This window comes from Bos grunniens, chromosome 3, assembly GCF_055505025.1.
Source record: "Bos grunniens cultivar Pamir isolate PY7600 chromosome 3, Bosgru_T2T1.0, whole genome shotgun sequence".
Lineage (NCBI taxonomy): Eukaryota > Metazoa > Chordata > Mammalia > Artiodactyla > Bovidae > Bos > Bos grunniens.
The window spans coordinates 104,987,566-105,009,860 of record NC_141167.1 but is presented as its reverse complement, the minus strand read 5'-3'; the positions used below and the strand labels follow the sequence as shown (position 1 = coordinate 105,009,860).

The window sequence follows — 22,295 nt, the reverse complement described above, 5'->3', positions numbered from 1 at the left end:
TCAGCGTTACACGGGCTGGGCGAAAGGGAGGACAGGAAAGTGACTGCGAACAGGTATGCAGCTTCTTTTTGGGGTGATGAAAACATTCTAAATTATACAGTAATAAGATTGGCATATATTTATGAATACACTAAAACCACTTTAAAACTGTTACACACCCCACACACACCGAGCTCTGGTGTTGACAACCAAGGGAGCTGGGGAGTCAGGCATGAAGGGAGAGACACTCTCCAGGATGCTTCCTGACACCTTCTTACACGGGACCACACCCACCTGGCCCGTAGGTAGTAGAGCAGGTGGTAGCCAATCTTGGGCTGCTTTTGATACAGCTCAGAGAGAAGGTCCAGAAGCAGAGAGAAGCTGCTGTTGTCTTCTTGCATCTGGCACAGGTTCCTGGAGTGGGAGATGGGAGCACAGAGGAAAGCTTTCCCTGGGGCAGACTCTCCTGTGGCACTTCTGGGGGGCATGGCTGCCTGTGCCCACTGCATACCCCTTCTTTCTGGAGAAGCAGCCTCATTACCCCAGGACAGAAGCATAAGCGTGCTGACAGGGAGGGTAGAGAGGGCAGCATCTACAGCGAGACCTAAACATCAGATAGAGAGGCTTACCTAAATATTAGGTAGAGAGGCTTCCCCACAGACTCCTCCAGGGACCTACAAGACGAAGGTGATATATGAGAGTCCATGCAGGACAGAGGAGGAAAAGTGAGCTACAGCCAGCTAGCATGGAGGACCAGCTTGCGGTCCTTTCTTAACGAGCATGGAACTTCCTGCTGCCCCAGAGGCTGGCTCACAGAGAAACCAGGGGCCTAACATGGAAGCAGTCTGGTTGTTGTCACTGTAAGTGAGACTCCTGCCCTTCAGGGAGTTCCAGGCAAGGGTCCAACCCCACCTGAAGCAGCAAAGACTTGGGGCTGCCGGGTGCAGCAGCAGGGCAGGACATGCAGGGAGGGCTGCGAGTCCACTGACCAAGCATGCTCGGTGTTCAACAGGCAAAATAAACCCTCGTTTAAGTGAAGCAGTACGTGTGAGAAGAAAAACAAACGAAGAGATGACTTTTCTCAAGTCCCCAGCAAGGTGCCTCTTGGACTCGGGCCTTAAGAGCATACCTTTAGCTTCCTGAGGCTGGGGTAGGGGTGGGGGTGGGTGTGGGAAGGGTCTGGAAAGATGAGCCTTACTCCTCAGTGATCTCCTCGGGCAGCACCTCCCCTCGGAAGTGGCCCTTGAAGAGCTCCTGCAGGCAGGAAGCGAGGACAGACAGCTGCTCCGAGTCAAAGTCTTCCTGGGTGGTGAGAGGAGGACTGTCACCACCCAGACCCAGCCTCCCTGCCCCCACTACCCAGAGCCTCTGAGCTCATCTGCCTCCAGCTCCAGCATCAGCAGGCCCCGCCCCCAGCAGAAGGGACCAATCCAGAGGAGGGGAAGCTGGGAGTCAGCTGCCTGGGGGGCTCTGGGCTGGGCGGGCTGGGCTGCTCCCTCCCTGAGGGGGCAGGTTCCTCCTCACCTCCAGGACCTGGTCCACGATTTCCTGCATGACCTCACACTGGGCCTCTGTGTCACTACAGAGCAGAAGGGAGAGGAGATCTCAGGGACACGGAGGAGAGCAGAGGGCAGGACACACACCTGGAATGCGTGCACAAGCACACTCGCGTGCACACAGACAGAACACAGGAACCCTGGGAATCCGGGCTGTGGTGAGGGGGCCTCAGGGCAGAGGCCAAGGAGAGGGGGATCCCCACAGTACTGCTTTGCTCCTGGAGGCTCTTCTACTCAGAACGTTGGAGTGAGGGCCTGACATGCTGCGAAACAAGGCTGCCCCCTCCCAGCCCACAGCCTGCAACCTAAATTGTAGAAGGCATCTCCTGTGCAGCTTCAGTCACTTCTCCACACACCCCCACCAGAACCCTTCCAAACCCACCAGTCTGCCACCCACCAAGTACCAGGCAGACACCCAGGACCGGCACCCACCTTCCCTTCTGGAGCTGGAGCACTTTGTCCCTCAGGGACTCATCTAGCTGGTCAAGATAAGGGGTAATATCAACTGGTTCCTCCACCACTGTCTCCTTGATTGGGTGGAAGCGAAACTCTCTCTTCTTCCCTGAAGGCAGTGATTTAGGAAAGGAGTTACTCGGCCCAGACATGAGAAGCACAGAGAGCCCCCTGAACAGTCTGGCCCCCTGACCCGAGCTGGGTGTGCACCATTCACTCAGAGCTACTGAGTGCCTGAAGCACTTCCCTGAGTGTGGCGTGTTCTAGCCTCAGGAAGCAAGAAAAGGCAGGGACCACTTGTCCTTCTTTCCCTCCTGCTTCAGTGTCAAGTTCTGGAGTCTCATCCAGGAACACTGATAACAAAACTAACTCAGAGGCACAGAGAGGGCAGAGAGTCTGCTCCTGCCAGCTAGCCCTCCTAGGACGGACACAAGCCTGGACTACCTTTGCTGTTGAGATCCTCCTCATCATCACTGAAGGCTGCCTCTGCGTTGTCATAGCAACTCTCATCCTTGTCTGACATGTGGTTGTCCATCTCCATGGAAACTGGCTCCTCAATTTTGACTTGGAAGTAAAGAAAGACAAGACATTTGATGGCCTCCTTGTCCAATGCTCTTGGGAAGGGGAGACAAGAGGGCAAGTGGGAGGATAAGGAGCTCATGACCTAAATGGAACATGGACCTTGAAAGGACAGGCATCTTGTCCTCCACCCTCCAGGGCTTCAAAGCGGGGGGATTTTCCCAGCAATAAGAGCAGCACAGACCCTGACGCCTCTATGCTCAGCTGAGGGTCAGCCAGTAGATAAGATCAGGCACAGTCCCAAGTGCTCTTTAACTTAGATCAAGTTGGAAAGCTCTGCCTAGCTTAAGCCCTTACCCCAAAACAAAAAAGGAAGGGGATCTGCCTGGAATTGGAAGCAAGATTTGAGACCCAACATGACAACCTCTCATCAGAGGACAGGGCCTGGGGCTGGGTAGAAAGATGGACAAAGCTAAAGTGAGATAAACATACATTCCATGAAGGCCTTCCACCTACTGAGGAGAGGTCAGGAAAAAAAAAAAAGGAGTTAAGAGAGCAAGGGATGTCAGTGAAAAGCAGATAAGACAGAGAAGACATCATAAAGGGTGACAACATAAGGAAGACAACATAAAAAAGAATAAAAGAAAAAACTGGGGCAAGAGAAACCGAACTGGACAGAGTCACAGAGGTGGAGCACGTGACGTCCTAAACCAGGGCTCTAGTCCAGCGCCCTGGACGTCTCCACCCCTCTTCTGAAATCGGTGATGGACTAGGCGGGGCTATACCTTCCACAGGTGGGCTGGGCGAACTGCAGAACTCAGGAAACTTCTCCCTCAGCATTGCCCGCAGCTCCTTGTCCAATTTAGGGTTGTCAAAGAGGGGCGCCAAATGCCTAATGGGGAACATGAATGAAAGTCAGTATCAGAGCTCCTCACTTCTAACGCTACGCGGAACTAAATAATACACAAGTCTAAGCCCAATGGGACAACTGGGCAATACTCCCTGGGAAGGGCCACTGGGGCACAGGGAAGGCATCTGAATCCCTCTGCAAGAGAGAAGTTCCTCTAAGAGGCAAGAGGACGTATGCCTAGCAGCCTTCGGTGGAGCCAGTACGTTCTATACGTCTCAAGGGAAAGGGTCAGCAGTGGGAGACCCTGGCCACGGTGACCTAGTGAAAGGAGGAAAGAGCTGGTTTCCCTGCCCCACAGACACATGAAGTGCTTACGCCAGAACCCGTTTCTCCACAATGTGATTGAGGGAGGAAAAGACACCCTGCCGCACGTGGCCCTCCAGCGGGGGATAGAAGTTGGGAATGATCTGGAAGGGAAGAGGAGCAGAAAATGAACACAGGGCAGGACCTTCCATCCAGACTGTTCTGCTGAACTAGATCTAAAAAGCAGCTTTGGTTCCATTCAGGAAACACTGGGAGGTATGGCTGCAGAAAGGACTGGAATGTTCTTGACTGTCCTGCGCGGTTAAAATGGGAAACTCTTACTCAACCTGGGTGCTCCTCAAGGAGATGGGATTTAACCTGAAGTCATCATCCCTGAGGCTAAGAAACCCCATGGAGACATGGAAAGATGCAACTGGAGACAGGGGGAATGTGGGAGAGAAGCTTCACTAACTTAGGACAAAGGACCCATGACCATGACCACGACCCACTTTGCTCCCAAGGGGCACTGGGAAGACCTATTCACTGACTGCCAAGGTTAGAAGGACACACACTTAGCTCTGCTGGGCGGACATGGGGAGGAAAAAGGGCTGTGGCACTTACACGGCACATGAAGTCCAGGAGTGTGGCAGTGATGGCTGGGTGGGGCTTCATGGAGTGATGCATGACCAGGATGGCTGGTTCTGGAGAGTGTGGAATTAAAGGGTCCCCCCACATCAGAGAGTCCCCATACAATAAGCTATCAATATATACGAACGGCTCCAGAGAGAGCTATGTCTTCCCCGCCCCCTTCTAGTTCTGCTGAGCAGACCCAAAAGCAGACACTCCCCGCAACGGCTCACAGCCCTCATCTCCCTTCCTGTCCAGCATTCGGCTTGGAGGAGGGAGGTAGCAGGAGATAGCACAGACTTTTCCTCTGCCTGGGCCCTCCCCACTCAAAGCCCAAACGTAAGGCTATGGGGTGAAGGGGGTGGCATGGTCGCTCAGCCTCATCAAAGCAATTTTCCTTCTAGGTCAAGGGAGCGCGGATGAGGAACAACGGAACTGCTGCAGATAAGCTGCCTCCACACCACGCTGCCCTGACGTTCACGGCTACTACCACGGAGACAAGGCAGCGGCGCAGGGGGCTGGGGAGTGGCTGCCTGGGCTCAGTCACATACCTATGTTCATAATGCTATCCTTGTCTGGGCTAAAGAACAGCCAGTCGTAAAACAAGGCCAGCTTGGCATTAGAGGCAGCAACATTTGACTGGAAAAAAAAAAAAAAAGGAGAAAAAAAGAGGCTAATTTCATCAACCAGCTCCCTTCGCTGCAGAAGCCCAAGGCAGATTCCAGGGCCCACGTAACTGCTCCATCCACGAAATTAAGTTTCTAGTGAATCAGGGTGGAACCGCCCCAGGGGTGAAGACACCCAAATCTGTGTATGAGGTCTCACCAACCAAGGGGCTGGGGATTGGTCTGGGTTCTTGATCCCACAAGGAGAACATCTGGGCCTGGGGGTCCCCTGATCACCCCTGAGCTAAAACACTCAGACTAGCCCCTCAGCTGCCTGTGCTGAGCTCCCCAGGCACATTCCTGAAGGGAAGACCCTTAGGCATAGCTTGCTATTATATCTGAATCAGCACATTCCAAGGACCCAGTCAGACAGGGGAGGGGGAACCCTGTCAGGAGAGGTCAGAGGGCAGCTAGATGCCAGAGAACAGTTTCCCATCCCAGGCACAGGGAGGAAACGCTGGGAAGGAAATGGCTCTACTGTGGATTCACCCTGTTCGAAGAAGGGAAGTATCCAGAGTTGATGCCAAAAGGCCCGGAAGTAAGGGTGTAAGGAACACAAGACCTGAATGTGAGTTAGGAACACTTCAAAGGAATAATCATACGTGGTTTCTGGAAGCTAACAGGAAAAGACAGGGATGCCTGAGAAACCCAGGCTTGGAGACTGGCAGTAAAGGTTCAGATGAAACTGTTCAACCCTAAACTCACATGGGAAATAAAAAGTGTGAGTAAACTTTGAGGCAGGGCAAAGACTGAGATAGTCAGGAGGAAGAGAGTGAAAAGGGGCCCTTCGGGGTCAAGTGGCCCAGAGTCAGGAGGAAGCATGGAGGTGTGGGACACGAGGGAGAGAGGGTCACCACCCTGTAGCCTCCACCCCTCACCCAGGCCCTCACCGTGCACGTGGTCAGCAGCCAGCCAATGATGGCCCATCGGGGCAAGATATCTGAACTCAGCACTTCATTGGAAGGGTGGACAACTCCACAGATGTAGCGAATGAGGTCACAGCGCAGAGACTGACTGTCTGGGGTTGACAGGTACTGACGCTGGAACCAATCCTGGTATCGCTTTTGTTGACCAAACCGTACCTTGGGGGAAGAAAACATTAGAAAGAAGAGCTAGGAAGGGAGGGTGGAATCTCTGGACAGAGGGAAATGAGCACCATTCATCTTTAGGTTTGACCTAGACCTCAATTTCTTCCCACGACTTAGTCATTAATTCCTATTGTCTCTTAAGTCTCTCTGCCTTTGGGAAGACATCCTGATTTAACTCTTCCTCGATTTAAAAAGAATGCTGTCTACTCAGCACTGACTGAAAGCTTTCCTAGGCTGAATGACAGAACAGGATCATTGTCTAAAACACAGACATTCTCCAAACCTTCTTCCAGCCAAGTCCTTCCCCTAAGTGGACTCTGCTGCTGCTGCTAAGTCACTTCAGTCGTGTCCGACTCTGTGACCCCATAGATGGCAGCCCACCAGGCTCTCCCATCCCTGAGATTCTCCAGGCAAGAACACTGGAGTGGGTTGCCATTTCCTTCTCCAAGTGGACTCTAAGTGTGTACAAATAGCAACCTTTCCTAAGGGGAAGATCTAGATTTCCTCTTCTATTCCCAATTCAACCAAAATAGAGATGAGAAAGGTTAAAAAAAAACAAAAACAAAAACTAAATCAACATAGTCCAACAGAACATTTGGCAACGGTGGTGCCTACTGAGCTCCTAAAATGTAGCTGCTCAAACTGAGGTACTGGACTTTAAATTTTATTTAATTGTAACTAATTTAAATTGCAACATGTGGCTAGTGGCTACCAGGTGGGACAGCCCAGATCTAGACAGTTCTCCTGGATGACTTGGGGAACTGAAAGCTGGCTAGAGCAGTGGTTCCTTAACACCAGACTAGCTGCACAGAAGCTGCTGCCTGGAAAGTCTGTTAAAAATACAGATGCCATAATCAGATTCTCTGGGAGAGTAGCATCCAGGAAAGTGTATTTTAACACGCTCCTCAAGCAATGCTGTCATAATTCAGCCACCTTTGGAAACCAAAAGGCCGTAGCTCTCTTCCTGAGAGGTCATGGCTCACCCTGAGGAACCATGAGTTTCACAGAATGAACACTCTCACTCTACTCTTTCATAGCACATTTCACAATGGTAAATTACATTATCTGTATACAAGTATTGGTTTAATGACTACTTTAGACAGACTGAAAGCTTCCTGAGAACTGGAACTGTTACGTCTTTCTCAACACTGTATCCCCAGTCCTTAGCTCTGTGCCCAATCGCACACTTGACCGGCCCTCCACCAGACACCTGCAGGCTGAAGGGAGAAGCGCAGCTAGTACCTGCAGCTTCCCTCCCTGCTGAAGTGGGTTAGCTTACCCGGGATGTCATGAAGAGGAGCTTAGTCTCCATGTCTGGGGTTAGACGACATGCTAGGAATTTTCGAGACGTTCTTGACTGAAGAAGCTGTAGGATACCTGAACCAAGTATGGAAGGAAAGATAAAGGAGAAGACTGAAGACCTGAAGGAGCAGAAGGCAGGTGGGTCACCTGGGCCGGGTTCCGATGGCCAGTGGTCTTGCTCTTGGGGAAATTCCAAGACACGAGCAAGAGGGGTTCTAACCAGCATCTGAGTGATGTGCTCCATCCAACCACCATCCCCAGGACCCAGAGGTATTCATTCTTTTCTTCTACTGGCCGTCCAGAGTCCCCTACTCACATTATTCCAGTTGGCAACATGTGGGAAAGTTAGGGAAAATTTTGGGACACCCTAGCCTCTCTTTCTGCTCCTGATGGTCCCACCACTGGGTCCTGGGACCAGTGTGGTGTTGTGGCATAAGCACGAGCTGTGGAGTCAGACAGACCTGGAGCCAAATCCTGCCTCTGACATTTACTAGCTGTGTGGCCTTGGGCAAACTACTTAATCTCCTTGAACCTTATTTTCTTTATCTGTAAATATGGAAAGTAAAATATCCATCTTATAGGGGTGTTCTGAGTATTAGAGTTAACATGCACGAGCCTAGCACACAGCAGGCACTTAAAACAACTCAGTACATGTTGCCATAAAAGAACAGTACAACGTAACGCAGAACCAGAGCTAGCTTCTCCTCTCCTGACTTCTCAGTCCTAGACTGTGACACTCGTGTTACGTGTGCACATGTGCACATATCACACACATGTGCATGTTGGAGACAGGTTGGGGACAAAGCTGTACAGTCACTGTTTAGACCATAAGGACCCTGGGAAGGCAAAAGGGAGATGAAAAGGGCCTCGCTGGGGGAGGCACACAGACACGCTCCCTCCCCCACAGAGGATTTTGGCTAAGCTGGATCCTTGGAATTCAGAGGCATCACAGTTCCTGGGGAGGAGCCTTCGCTTACAGGACAAATTCCAGTGCCTCTGCTGAGTCAGTCTCACAAGCTGACCTCTGACACTCCTGACACTCAGTGAAGCTGGAAACTGGTCATTGGCTCACCTCTTGAGCCCAAGAGTTGGTGGGACAGGAGGAGGAGGAGGATCACAGCTCTCTATCTCACTTTTTCTTAAATGACAGACAGCTAGAGCTTGCCAGATAGGGACTGTCTGGGAACATGAATGGTTCTGTGTAGTCCCGCCGTTCCCACATCCAGCTGTCCCCAGCAGAGCTTGCCCAGTCCCAAGCTTCTTAAACCTGACTGCCAAAGCCTCTCCTATCCACCCACTTCTGCCCTCTCGATTGAACTCTCAAGGACAGGATGCCCCAACCTTTACTTACCTGTGAACTGAGGACTCAAGGCCTGAGGGTTATGGATAATATCTTTCCAAAGCAGTTCAAATTCTGGTATCCTGGCAACATTCTGAAGCAGTCTGACGAGGTCTCGGCCAACCATCAAACATTCCATGAACTAGATGGGGTGGGTGGTGGGAGACGGGAAAGAGAATAAAAACAAGAACTGTCTACCCGCTGCAGGGAGGAAGGAACAATATGTTACAGGGAGGGGAGGAAAGGGGTCGAATGGATTACACAATTTTTTCTGGAACCAAGGGATTGGCTCCAAGCTGTTCAAGGGCAAGAGAGCTGAAGTTGGGGACCGAAATCGAGGAGGAGAGGTTGCTGGAAACTGCTGTCATGTTAATCTGTGGCCCTCTCCTCCTAGAATGGTTTCAGTCCAGGTCAAGGAACACAAACATTCCAAAAGGCTAGGGCTGGTAAGCTGAGCTCCAGACACCCTACCCCAGGACTTGCTTGGTCCAGCAGAACTCTCTGTGGTAATGACAGCACCTCTAGTTGTGCTGTCAAAAGGATACCCATTTGCCAGATGTGGCAAATGAGCACTTGAAACGTGTCTAATTCAACTAAGGAACTGAATTTAAAATTTTATCTAATTACAATGTGTGTGTGTGCTTTTTTGTTCCTGGCCACACTGTGCAGCATGTGTGGCCCAAGTTCCCCAACCAGGGACTGAACCCATGACTCCTGCACCGGGAGCAGAGAGTCCAAACCGCTGGACTGCCAGGGAGTCCCTAATGTCAATTTATTTTAGCTTATATTGTGACACGTGGCTAGTGGCTACTGCGTTAGACAGCTTTAACTCTAGGATCTGCCTCTCCTGGGAGAGCTGACAGTGGACAATTCACTATCCCACGTGACCACGGCAGTTACCCCGGCAGGCAGGGGGCGGGTGGGGATAACGTAGCAGTGGAAACACAAGACAGCTTCTGTCTGGGACGTGCTGTGTGACAGCGCCCGTGAAGCTGACCAGGGAAGTCCCCAGGATGCCAGTGTAACCAACAGCGTTCCAGTAACTGGGGCTTTGTTGTTGTTTAGTCCCTAAGTTGTGTCCAGCTCTTTGTGACTCCACGAACTGCAGCAAACCAGGCCTTCCTGTCCCTCACCATCTCCCATGGTTCACCCAAGTGCGTGTCCATTGAATCAGTGATGCCACCCAACCACCATCTCATCTTCTGCCATCACAGGAACTAGGGCTGCTCCACACTGATTTCTCCACCCTGCTAGCCTCATCTGTCTTACAGTGATGAAAAAACAGCAGACCTTGAACCACCTTCAGTCTCCACCACCATCTCTGGCCCCAGGTCACCAGAGAACTGACGAGAGGTATCCCTTTCTGGGTCTCACTTTCCTACGGGTTTTTTGTCCTCACCCGCTCCCGAAGCAGTGAGATGCAGAAGTCCACCTCCTTCTGCCTCAGGGCCTGGAGCTGGGCGGTCCCGTGGTGGTCGACGATGAGGCGGAGGTATGTGTAAACAGCCATGGCGATGAGGATGCTGCTCTTCAGTACCCATTCCCTACAGGGAGGGAAGACACTGAAGACATGGGCACCTGCGCTCCATCTAGACCCACCCAATTTACCCCCACACTTGGCTCCAGTGCCTGGGAAATGGCTGATGATTAGCACTGGGAGTAAGTTTCTGGTTCCTTAATTGCTCACTCGTGCTGTCGTTATCTATCTTGGACTATTAACTGGCTAAGGTGGGGACAACTTCCTCTCACTCTACCAGGTGCCCAATAAAGATAAGTGCTAAATGAAAGCAATCTCTACCCGTAAGTACCTAACTTCTAATAAAATAAGTTTGTTGACTCAGTCATTCAAACATTAACAGACTGCCTACCGTGCACTAAGCCTGAAAGAGGCACAAGGGACACAGCCTGCAGTTCTTAAAGTGCAGCCCAAGGACCTCTGGGGATTACCAAGACCCTTTCAGGACCGCGGAGATTTCAGAACACACTGGGTATGCTTGTCATTACCAGCCCAGCACATTACAAATGTTCCCCTGATTTGTTCTGGCCACTGATCCCACTCCCAGTCAATGAGTCACCTGCCTTAAATCATAATCTGAAGAGAAGAACATGATTTTGGATGGCAAAGCCTATTTTACTAGGAGTTTTAGACATTTCCTGGAGAAAAGGGGGTAATGGAAGAATTGCGTTCCCTGTTGCTTGAAGAGGAGTACTAAGAAACTGTAGGGAGATTCAAAGACTCCAACGCTGGCTCAAATCACCAAAACTGGGGAGCTGTCTCCCCTAAACAAGCAGTTTGTAAGTGTTTTAGCACCCCTGCTGGAAGACAGGGAACCAGAGGAAAAAGATGGGGAGTTTAATTAATCCAACCAGGCAACATCCTGATTCCGGAAAAGGTGGCCTCAAGCCACCTAATTAATAGACTCTGGCCTTCTCCTTTCACAGAGTAAAAGCAGCAGCCAAAGCCACGGGTGGGTCCCCCTCCCCGACCTGTTACCTTTTAATTCCACACCCCTAAGAAGACCTGGGAAGGAGTGGGAAAGAAGGTGTGAAAGAAGACAGTTTTAAAGTTCTAAGGATTCATGTGCATTAAACGATGCGAGTTTTTTGGAGGGCAGGAGAAAAGGTAGGGCAGTTATCTGACACCTGTACAGTAAGACTGTGCTCTGACTGCCCAAATGAGAAAAATTCTGCTTTAAGGTATGGGAACAGAAGGTATCCGGCACCAGGAACAAAATTAGAAAAACCATTTCTTAGGAAGATTGCTAGTGGAGGTGATAAATGTATCTGAGACATGGGATGGGGTAATGAAGAGAAAGATCAAAGTGAAACCCTCTGACCCAGGATGTTAGGAAGGCCCAGTGACTTAAGACAAACAGAGATCTGATAAGAAACTGCTAGGAGCTCATGTGCTGTGCGCTGGTACCAATGATGGAGCATGTGCTGCCACCGCACCTGCGGCTGCACATCCAGGCCCGGGGCACTAGGTGGCACTGGCCGGCAGGGCTGGCACAGCTCTCCCGTTCCGCAGCGCACAGAACACAGCCATCTCTTTCACAAGTGTGAAGGGCTGAGGTCCATTCTTCTAAACCACTGGAAATACAGAGACTATCAGCCGTCTCAATCATGTGACTACTGTGGTGTCCTCTCCCAGGAACAGACTCTGAAATCACGCAACAGAAAGAGTGAGGCCATAGGACCAAGAGGTAGGCCTCACACCCAAACAAGCTCAAATATGCAACAGCCCTCAAACTTTCTGGTCCTTTACTTTGATGGAGAAGGGATCTCATGCCCTCCGCACCAATGGCCTCAGTGACCTCCTCATGCTCACCACCCCCTGTGCCACGTCAACAAAAGGAGGGCATGGGTAGGATGGACAGTCTTGGAAGGGAGAACAGGGGTACCTGCCAGGCCTGGGTGGTTGGCTGGCCCCACTCTGCTGAGTTCATTCTCCCTTACCTCCCGCCAAAGATAAACATTCCATGGAGGTCTGGATCAAAAATAAACCCTTATCAGATGAAATGAGTTTTTCCTGGGCTCTGAGGTATTTTAGTAAAAACCTTCTTTCCCACTCCTTCATCCCTGGGCCACAGCACAGCATTAATTCCGTCTCTTGCCACCAGTACGTGGCTGCTCCCTCCCCCACCTCACCGCCTCTAACCTATGGTGCTCTCGGGCCACTAAAAGCTCCTCACACACCCTTGCGTCCCATACCCAGTGTGGCCGCATCCAGCTCTTGCCCCCCCTTCACGACAGACTCTACCTCTGCTCCATCAGGATATCCAGAACACTCTCTGCCAACCAGATGTTTTTTGCTGTAACATCCCCACCTGATCAAAGGGGGAGAAAACAGAGAGTCAGAATGGCTCTGATTAGTGACTCAGCTCAGCCAGCACACTCCTTCTCCTTCTTACTGCTCCATCCCTGACTGTTATCCCATCCCTGATGCTCTGAGGGCTGAAAAAACTGTCTTTGTTTTGTCAGGCTTTACAATTTCCCTCTTTGCCTCCAGAGAGACGGGAAGGGAAGGTTTGGGGTTTTTCCAGAAATCAGAGCTGCTACTTTCCACAGACAGGGGGTTGCAGTGGGATTACTTTGACCCCTAAAAGGGAATGTCTGGGAAGGAGATATGAAAAGCCCACAGCTGGAAAGAACAGATGACATTTCAAATAGGGCCTGACAAGTCCAGGAGGCAAGCAACAGCTGCAGTCCAGCCACTGGATGTCCCAAATCCTGTGTTCAGCTCAAGACAGGCCAAAGGCTTTTGGTCTCCAGGTATCACAGTCTCGAGTGCTTGCTATGAAACTTCCTAGGGCAGAATTAAACAAGCAGTAATGCCAGATCAAAATCATAGGATCAGAAGTGGGGACTAGGAGTGCCAAACAGGGAAGAAAGTGCCAGGAGAACGGATAAAAATAGCCAGCACAACAACGCTATGCCTTGCCCCAGGTCCTAATGTAAAAATTCAATTTACAGAGTCACACATCACGTAGATTAAGGTTTATACACAGGAGTATCACTGTTATATAAAATCCTGAAGAGGAAGCAAAGAACCGAGGAGCAATGGTGAGGTAGAGAGACAGGGTCATATTTGCACAAACACATGTAATCTTGGGAAGAGAAGTAGCAGGGGCAGGACTCTTGGATAATCAGTGGTTCAGACAGATGTCTCTGAAGATAACGAAGCCTAAATGTCAGGGTCTGTTCTGTGACATAGTTTGTCCCTCAAACTGGGCCTAAGTGTTTAGGACATTGAGGTGGAGCCAGAGAAGATGTCGGGGGCTCTGAAAGTACAGTGAGATGAGAACCAATTATTTTACCCTTACTTCTCCCCCATTCCTTCCAGATTCTTCCTGATCCAATAGGCCACGAAACCCCAGAGTGAGGACTGGTTACAGTAGGCCAACAACAGGCTAAATATTCTCTATCAGGCCTCAAGTTTGGCAGGAAGGAAAATGAGGCAAGACTTATTGCTCCAAAAGGCCCCCTGTAACTTTTCAATTTCTTTGTGGAACATACGTGGCCAGAAGATGCCTGGGTCAAAAGGAAAGAACATAAACAGTCCAGGAATCAAGTCCCTTAGGCACTCAATCATTCTCCACTGCCTGGACTTAGGCATAGTGCATACTTCTTTCTTCTTTATGCTCTTGCCATCCAACTCACCGGCAATCTGCTTCATGAATGTCATGCAAACACCATCGGCTCCCAGAACCCCACTCTTCACTAGTTCCCGTACCAACCACACCAACTAAAGGAGAGAGAAAAAGACATATGAAGAGAAAGGCCTGTAAATTTGAGAAAGGGTCTAATCCAGTCATTTTATAAGTTAGGTGTACAAAGACAGAGGTGTGTTACCCCCGATTCCTCCTTCCCTTCCCCTTAGGAGAGGATCCATTTTCTGTTATGTCTCTGAGCTGGATCTCTCTTTTCTTTCTGGCCTTACCTGAGTACGGCAGGTATCCTGCAACTTCAAGTACTTCTCCATGAGTATCTGGTTGATTTTATTCAGAACAATATTCATGCCGTCACGACTCACCAGAGCCAAGTCCCGGTAACACTGTAAGAAGTGAGGTTTGTGAGCAGCCAGCAAGCTAAGGATAGGCTCCTGATCCCACTCACAGGGGGCCCCTTGCCCCCTAGCCTCTACCAATGGGATACAAGTGGCAGTGAAAAATTTTCTGCTCTAGAAGGCATGCTTACCATTCAATGACCAAAACACAAGACTTTCCACTCTGGAAAGACTTTCCACAAACCTTTCATAGGCTCCACCATCCCAAATCTATCCCTTGCTCTGTCATTCAGGGTGGGGATAAGGGACTGAGTTATTCTAGTAAGACAGAAAAGCCTGCTAAGAAAGGATCCCTGTCCCCTTACCTCCCTCCTTGGGAAGCGTCACACTGTTTGAAGCCACCAGCTGAGCAAAACCAGGTGGAGGCCATCTGCTTTTCATCTGCCAGTAAAAGGTCACTGCAGAATGGGTTTGGTTGAACAGGCCGGAAAGGATCTCAAAGAGATTTTTAGACTTGTATTGACACAGCCAGATGAAACAAAGGGCTAGGAGTATTAAGGAAAGAGGATCCATGGACCAGGATCCCAGAAAGAAAGGGCAGACCCAAACCGAACTTCCTTAACGAAGCATCTTTCTTCTTTTCTCCAGGCTGCCCTTTACTTCCACCAAGTATTGAAGAAGGAGGGGTCCTTTAGCACATCTAACTCTGGGGGAGGTAAGGGAATGCATGCCAATTTCCTCTGAGAGCTCCTGTTTCTCTCACCCTGTCTCTCTAGAGAGACCAGACTCCTGGAGGACTACCTTAGGGGACCTCATTAGCAACCTCCTCAGCCTGCTGGGTTCTATGCTGTCAGGGTCTCGGCACAAAGGGCAAAATTATAGATAGGCAGTATCTCACAACCTCGGATGGCCAGTGGCAAGGACAGCATTAATAATAATAGCAATTATAACAGGGAACATGCATTGGCATTGTGCGAAAACTTTATATTCTACTTGCTGCATCCGAATCACATAGTCACCCTATTTATTATCATCTCTGTTTTTATAGATGAGGAAACAGGAACAGAGAGGTTAAAGTAATTTGCCCCAGATTACATTAGAGATAAGAGGAAGATTCAAATCCCAGCAGTCCAACTCTGGATTCCAAGCTCTTAATCATCCTGACACTATCGTCAGAAATAACTAAAAGGAGAAGAGGCTGCTGGGGATGGAGGTTAAGAGCTCACAGTGGCTTTTAGACTACTACATTCCTAAACTTGTTCATCCTAAGTGTTCAAAAGAGAAGTACTCTGGGACTTCCCTGGCGGTCCGTCCAGTGGTTAAGACTCGGAGCTTCCAATGCAGGGGGTGCAGGTTCGATCCTTGGTCTGGGAACTAAGATCCTACATGCTGTGTGGCATGGCCAAAAAATTTAAAAAATATAAATATTTTTTTAAAAAAGGAGAAAAAGAGAAGTAATCCTCAAGACCAGCTGCTCCCTGGACTTGGTGTGTCTAGGGACTCCTAAGAGATTAGCTATCCTACTTCCACTTCTTCTATTATCCTTAAGTCAAAACAAGCATTCCAATGAAAATACAAATACTTAGAGATTCCCCCATGTGCCATAAACTTTTCATACTCAAAGGAGAATTTGATTATCCTCTGACTCCATCTGCCAGAGGGAGGGCTGGGAGATCAAAAGTACAAGCAAGGGAACAAGAGGTAAGAGAAGCCAGTGAACTACTGCCAACTTGCTCGTCAGTAAATGTGGTTCAGCCCTGGAGCCTTCCCTAGAGGAGTGAGTCACAGGATGGGCAGAGGATGAGGGATGCAGAGGCAGAAGGGAGACCTATGTCAGGCCAAAGACAGAGACACAACTAATAAGCGAGGAGCTGTTTCCTTCTATTCAAAGGAAAGCAGAAATCCCAGAGATGCAGAAGAGACCCTGACAGGGAAGGACAGCCCCTCAGGAGACGCAGGGTCAGACAAAGCAAGTAGGTTCTGGCTGCCTAATTCCAAGCTCCATCTGGGATCTTATTAACCACAACTGCTGGTAATGCATGCAGCCGGGCACCAGGAGGATCACATCATATCATATTCTTGATGGTGCCAGTTGTCTCTCCAAACTCTGTGCCAGTGTGCTGACTGGCTTGGAAGATAAGTAGATGGGTGGAAAGACTCAGTGGGAAACAGAGGGTCCCAAAAGAGAGGAAAGGTGACAGGATGGTGCTGAGGTAGGATACCTGTCCTGTGCCGGGAACAGTGATGTTCCAGCCTCGGCCCTCACAGCCCTCAACTTTCTTTCTAGAGCCATCTGCCGAGAGAAGCACCTGAACCAAGAACTGCCAGGGCCTGGTGTTGTATCTTTGGTGACGAAGGACCTTGGCATCAGTGTTAAATCCTTTCCTATCACCTTTATCCCCTGACTACTAGAACCGGAGCAGAAGTTAAGGCCTTCAACTTAGCCTCCCACCACACGGCAGTCCCCCAGCCTGGCCTGCTCCCAGCAATTCAGTTTGGACATCAAATAGGAAATAAACTCAGAGAATATAAACACAAGGCTGCAAGTTAGGAAGGTAGATCTGGAACAAAATCCACCCCACCTATATTCCACTCTCTGCCAACACCTGACAGCTCTTTCCTTAACTAAGTTTCTGTTCCAGAGACAGAATTAACTCCAAGTAAATCCTTAGGAAACACTCCCCTTGGTTTAAACTGAAGCCTAAAACAATGTGTTGGGATCAGTTATCAGTTACACCCACCCACAACTTCTGCAGGACAGAGTATTCTGTAAGACAATCACCTGTTTAGGAAGAAGGATAAAGTACTAGGAGATGGGGCAGATTCTTCCACCACCCTCTGATCTGGCTCAAGGCCTCTGAATGAGTCATACCTGATAGTTCCTCATTTGCCTAAAACTGTATTCTCCTAATTCCCAGTCTCCCCGCTTTGTCTGAAGAGGCTCCTAGGTAGGGGATGTGCTGGGAAGCCTTCAGCGTGTGAAAATAACTGATGCAACCAACCCTGTCAACCAACAAGACCCAAGGAGAGGGCCTGGGCCACGCTCATGGGGCAAAAAGAAGACAAGGTGCTCTAGTGCCTTGTCATGGCTGGGTGGCCGAATTCATGACATAATAAGCTTTTATAATGCAGAGCCCTGTGACCTTCCACTGACTGGTCAGGCAAAGAGGTAGAAATACCATGGGGCCCTGCCCTCTTCACTGAGATTTACTGATTTACCCTAGCTGATTCAGATCTCACCTGAAACACAAATAAAACCAGTGGGCAAGACGAATCTGCACTGAGATGACTAAATAAGGTTTTAATTGTATGTATAAAAACTCACACGAGAGAAAACTAAACCTTAACCCCAACCCTTCACCCCCATCTTTGTCAACACTTTCTTTAAAACAGCGAGGCTGGGGTGGATCACATTACTGATTAACAACAACACCAAACTGGAGATGTTCATTTGTCTTTAAGGTTCTCAATGATAAACTTGCTATGAAAATGAAACGCCAACTTAACCCAACAATGTCCCAGCCCAGAAATGGCCTGGGAAACCAGGGACTTGTCAATACTCGCTGCCCTACAACCTATCCTCACCCCAGGTTTGCCATGACCGCAAGCAGCTAAGCCAGGGGACCATGGGCATCCTGTCCTTGTCCCTGAGAACGCTGTTCCCTTGGTTCTCCTTGAGCAAACAACCTCCAGGTTTCTTATAAGTACACTGAGAGCAGTTGGGGGAAGGGAACAAAGCCGCCAGTTTCACATGGGCTTTCTGAGAAGATTAAATGTTCGGATAGAGCCGAACACAATGCTGGACACAGCATGACTGTTTCCTTTCCCACTCCCTTTGTTCAAGGAAGGGGCAAGGATTAAACTGAATTCCCCCACACCAAGCTCTTCTCTGTTAGTGTCATGCAGTTAATGCCAGATAGAACAAGTGTCTCTAAACCATCCCGCAAGACTCAAGGACACAGAAAGTGGAAATCCAGAGAGGCAAAAGACAGGATTTTGCTACTTTATTATAGAAACAATGGAGTCCAAAGAGAGCATCCTGCTCAGTCCCTCACCTCAAGGAAGGATCTCTCTTAAACCATTCTATTAATATCAATACATAAAAGAGACTCTTCCATTTGGGAAGCACTCCAGACTAGTTTTCATACAGTATTCCTCCTGAAGTCTGACTCCAGTGTATTTGTCTTCTCTTAATCACTACATTATTATGGCCATCACCTAACATTAAGCTTTCTAGGACTTCCCTGGTGGTCCAGTGGTGAAGAATCTGCCTGCCGATGCAGGGGATATGGGTTCGACCCTTGGTCCAGAAGATTCCACATGCCTCAGGGCAACTAAGCCCGTGTGCCACAACTAGAGGGTACCCCCTTGTCTACGACTAGAGAAAGCCTGTGGGCAGCAACAAAGACCAGCACAGTCTCTGGATTAAATCCCAACTCTTTCAGCCCTGACTCAAAAATCTACAACTTAAAACTCTTTAAATCCCTTTTCACTCTCACAACTGCATTTTCTTGCCTTTTACCTTCAGGATCTGAAGAGAAAGGAAGGACTTTAGTAAAAAAGTGACCCATTTACTAAGTGAAAAGGGAGTTGTAACTATATTTGGAGAATAAGATGATCCAGCCCTGGTCCAAGGGTCTGATACTAAACCAGTTAAACCAAAGTTCCACCATTCTCTCAGATCGTATCTGAGAAGGGAATATGGGGCCAGAGTAGGGAGTCTTACCTTCTGGGCTTGGGCTGGTTCAGTAAGGACAAGGGTGAAGAGGCCCAGGCAGACTTCCTCATGTTGCGGGGGGCCTTTGCATACCTGGGATAAGAGGAAAGAAAAAACTAGCTGTCACTCAAGAGAAAAGTTCTTAAGCACAGTTGCTCCCAGAAAACTTGGGACTCTTGAGTAACCTGCAAAGGAGAATCATCAGCTAAAAGTGATGGGCATCTGTTTTAGGAGAGAGGTGGAGAGAAAGGATGGATCCATACTGCTTTCTCCAAGGCTTGATGAAGGCCAGAGGCAGAAAATAAAGTGTTTGAAATGGGGGGGAAAACCCTACTCCACACCTTAACAGCCTTTAGTAGAGAGGGAACCGCAAAGAAACATAGTCAAGACTTTGGGCAAATCACTGAACCCCTGGGTATGTGTAAGGTGAAGACATAATAAGAACAATTACTAACAATAAATATTTACTGAACATTTACTGTGTGCCAGAAATTCTCTAAGTCCTTTCCATGTATTACTTTAAATCCTTCAACCTCAGAAATGTAAAAGATCAAATATGTGAGGATGATTTATAAAGAAAATTAGCCACTGGAGAACTGTAAGTTATTTTTTTAAAGTTGTTATTTAATGATGCCTAAAGCAACCCACTCCAGTACCCTTGCCTGGAAAATTCCATGGATGGAGGAACCTCGTAGGCTACAGTCCATGGGGTCGCAAAGAGTTGGATACAACTGAGCAACTTCACTTTCACTTTCAAGGCTCCAAGAGATGCGACTCCCAGATTAGGAAAGACAGAGAGGAGTTGGGAAGCCTGGTTCAGCAAACCAAGACATTAGCTTCAACCCCTAGCTCCTAAACACTGAAGTCTTTCCAATCTTTCTGATTATGTCTAAAAGCTTTCAAAGAAGCAGAAATGGGTTCAAAGAGAGTATTATACTCACATAGGCATTGAGGGCATCATTGGCCTCTCTCTCTGAGACACCAGTAGTCATCGATGTCACAATACTCATACATCTTTCCAATCTCTGTGAAGGGGTGAGAAAAAAATTTAGAAGCCTTCATACCATCACCTATGACATATTTCTGGTCCCAAAAAAGCTTTTTAAAAATTTAAATCACGTCACATCTCCGAAGTAGAGAAAACCACTAGGCCATTCAGGTATGACCTAAATCAAATCCCTTATGATTATACAGTGGAGGTGATGAATAGATTTATTCATTGGGATTAGATCTGATAAACAGCGCCTATAGAACTATGGACAGAGGTTTGTAACATTGTACAGGAGGCAGTGATCAAAATCATCCCAAAGAAAAAGAAATTCAAGAAGGCAAAAGTGGTTGTCTGAGGAGGCTTTACAAATAGCTGAGAAAAGAAAAGCAAAAGGCAAGAGAAAATGGGAAAGATATACCCAACTGAATGCAGAGTTCCAGAGAAGAGCAAGGAGAGACAATAAGATCTTCTTCGATGAACAATGCAAAGAAACAGAACAGAACAACAGAATGGGAAAGACTAGAGATCTCTTCAAGAAAACTGGAGATATCAAGGGAACACTTCATGCAATGATGGGCATGATAAAGAACAGAAACAGTAAGGACCTAACAGAAGCAGAAAAGATTAAGAAAAAGTGATAAGAACAGATAGAAGAACCATACAAAAAATGCCTTAATGACCAGGATAACCACAATGGAGTGATCATTCATCTAGAGCCAGATATCCTGGCTCTAGAGTGTGAAGTCAAGTGGGCTTTAGGAAGCATTACTACAAACAAAGTTATGGAGGTGATGGAATTCCAGCTGAGCTATTTCAAATCCTAAAAGGTGATGCTGTTAAAGTGCTGCACTCAATAAGCCAGCAAATTTGGAAAACTCAGCAGTGGCCACAGGACTGGAAAAGGTCGATTTCCATTCTAATCCCCAGGAAGGGCAATGCCAAAGAATGTTCAAACTAAGGCACAATTGCACTCATTTCACAGGCTAGCAAGGTAACGCTCAAAATTCTCCAAGCTAGGCTTCAACAGTATGTGAACCAAGAACTTTCAGATATACAAGCTGGATTTAGATAAGGCATAGGAACCAGAGATCAAATTGCCAACATCCATTGGATCATAGAAGCAGCAAAGGAATTCCAGAAAAACATCTACTTCTGCTTCACTGACTATGCTAAAGCCTTTGACTGTGTGGATCACAATAAACTGGAAAATTCTTCAAGAGATGGGCATACCAGACCACCTGACCTGTCTCCTCAGAAACTTATAGGAGGTCAAGAAGCAAGTTAGAACTGGAAAGGGAAGAACTGATTGGTTCAAAATTGAGAAAGGAGTATGACAAGGGTGCATACTGTCACTCTGCTTATTTAACTTCTGTACAGAGTACATCATGTGAAACGCTGGGCTGGATGAATCACAAAGTGGAGTCAAGACTGCCAGGAGAAGTAACAACCTCTGATATGCAGATACTACCACTCTAATGACAGAAAGTGAAGAGGAACTAAAGGGCCTCTTAATGAGGGTGAAAAAGGAGTATGAAAAGCTTGCTTGAAACTCAACATGATAAAAAGCAAGATCCTGGCTTCTGGTCCCATTACTTTATGGCAAACAAAAGGGGAAAAAGTGGAAGCAGGGACAGATTTTCTTTCCTTGGGCTCCAAAATTGCTGTGGCCAGTGACTGCAGCCATGAAATTAAAAAGATGTTTGCTCTTTGGAAGGAAAGCTGTAACAAACCTAGACAGTGTATTAAACAGCAGAGACATCACTTTACAGACAAAGGTCTGTATAGTCAAAGCTATGGTTTTTCCAGTAATCATATACCAATGTTAGAGTTGGACCATAAAGAAGGCTGAGCGCTGAAGAATTGATGCTTTTGAACTGTGGTGTTGGAGAAGATTCTTGAGAGTCCCTTGGACAGCAAGGAGATAAAACCAGTCAATCCTAAAGGAAATCATATTTATTGGAAAGGCTGATGCTGAAGCTGAAGCTCCAATACTTTGGCCATCTGATGTGAAGAGCCAACTCACTGGAAAAGACCCTGATGCTGAGAAAGACTGAAGGCAAAGGGAGAAGGAGTGACAGAGGATGAGATGGTTGGATGGCACCACTGACTCAATGGATATGAGTTTGTGCAAACTCCGGGAGATATTAAAGGACAGGGTAGCCTGGCGTACTGCAGTCCATGGGATCACAAAGAGTCAGACACAACTGAGCGACTGAACACCACATCTCTAGACCTAACTACCAGTTTACAAGTCAAGTCACCATGGGGGTATAATCAGCAAAATCCAGAAAGTGTAAACCATGACAGGCTTCCTGGTTTCTTTAACATTTAAACTGCAAGGGGAAAAAAATAAATAAATAAACTGCAAGGGGAAAAGCAGGGAAGGGGAACCTCATGTAT

The 22,295-nt window shown here is 48.2% G+C and overlaps 1 protein-coding gene across 1 annotated transcript in view; it reads right to left on the bottom strand.

Annotated features, from left to right (window-relative positions):
* The window catches only part of INTS3 (integrator complex subunit 3), a 39,820-nt gene that overhangs the window by 8,202 nt on the left and 9,323 nt on the right, over positions 1-22,295 (bottom strand). The window contains exons 2-20 of the mRNA XM_086392808.1: positions 19,846-19,929; positions 18,914-18,997; positions 14,122-14,235; positions 13,842-13,926; positions 12,442-12,508; positions 10,081-10,225; positions 8,694-8,823; positions 7,320-7,417; positions 5,843-6,034; positions 4,839-4,926; positions 4,282-4,361; positions 3,733-3,824; positions 3,293-3,399; positions 2,433-2,552; positions 1,968-2,097; positions 1,504-1,558; positions 1,178-1,281; positions 609-653; positions 274-393 (exon numbers count right to left, since the gene is read on the bottom strand). Of these exons, the coding sequence (XP_086248934.1) occupies positions 274-393; positions 609-653; positions 1,178-1,281; positions 1,504-1,558; positions 1,968-2,097; positions 2,433-2,552; positions 3,293-3,399; positions 3,733-3,824; positions 4,282-4,361; positions 4,839-4,926; positions 5,843-6,034; positions 7,320-7,417; positions 8,694-8,823; positions 10,081-10,225; positions 12,442-12,508; positions 13,842-13,926; positions 14,122-14,235; positions 18,914-18,997; positions 19,846-19,929 (1,940 nt within the window). The remainder of the gene's footprint in view (positions 1-273; positions 394-608; positions 654-1,177; positions 1,282-1,503; positions 1,559-1,967; positions 2,098-2,432; positions 2,553-3,292; positions 3,400-3,732; positions 3,825-4,281; positions 4,362-4,838; positions 4,927-5,842; positions 6,035-7,319; positions 7,418-8,693; positions 8,824-10,080; positions 10,226-12,441; positions 12,509-13,841; positions 13,927-14,121; positions 14,236-18,913; positions 18,998-19,845; positions 19,930-22,295) is intronic.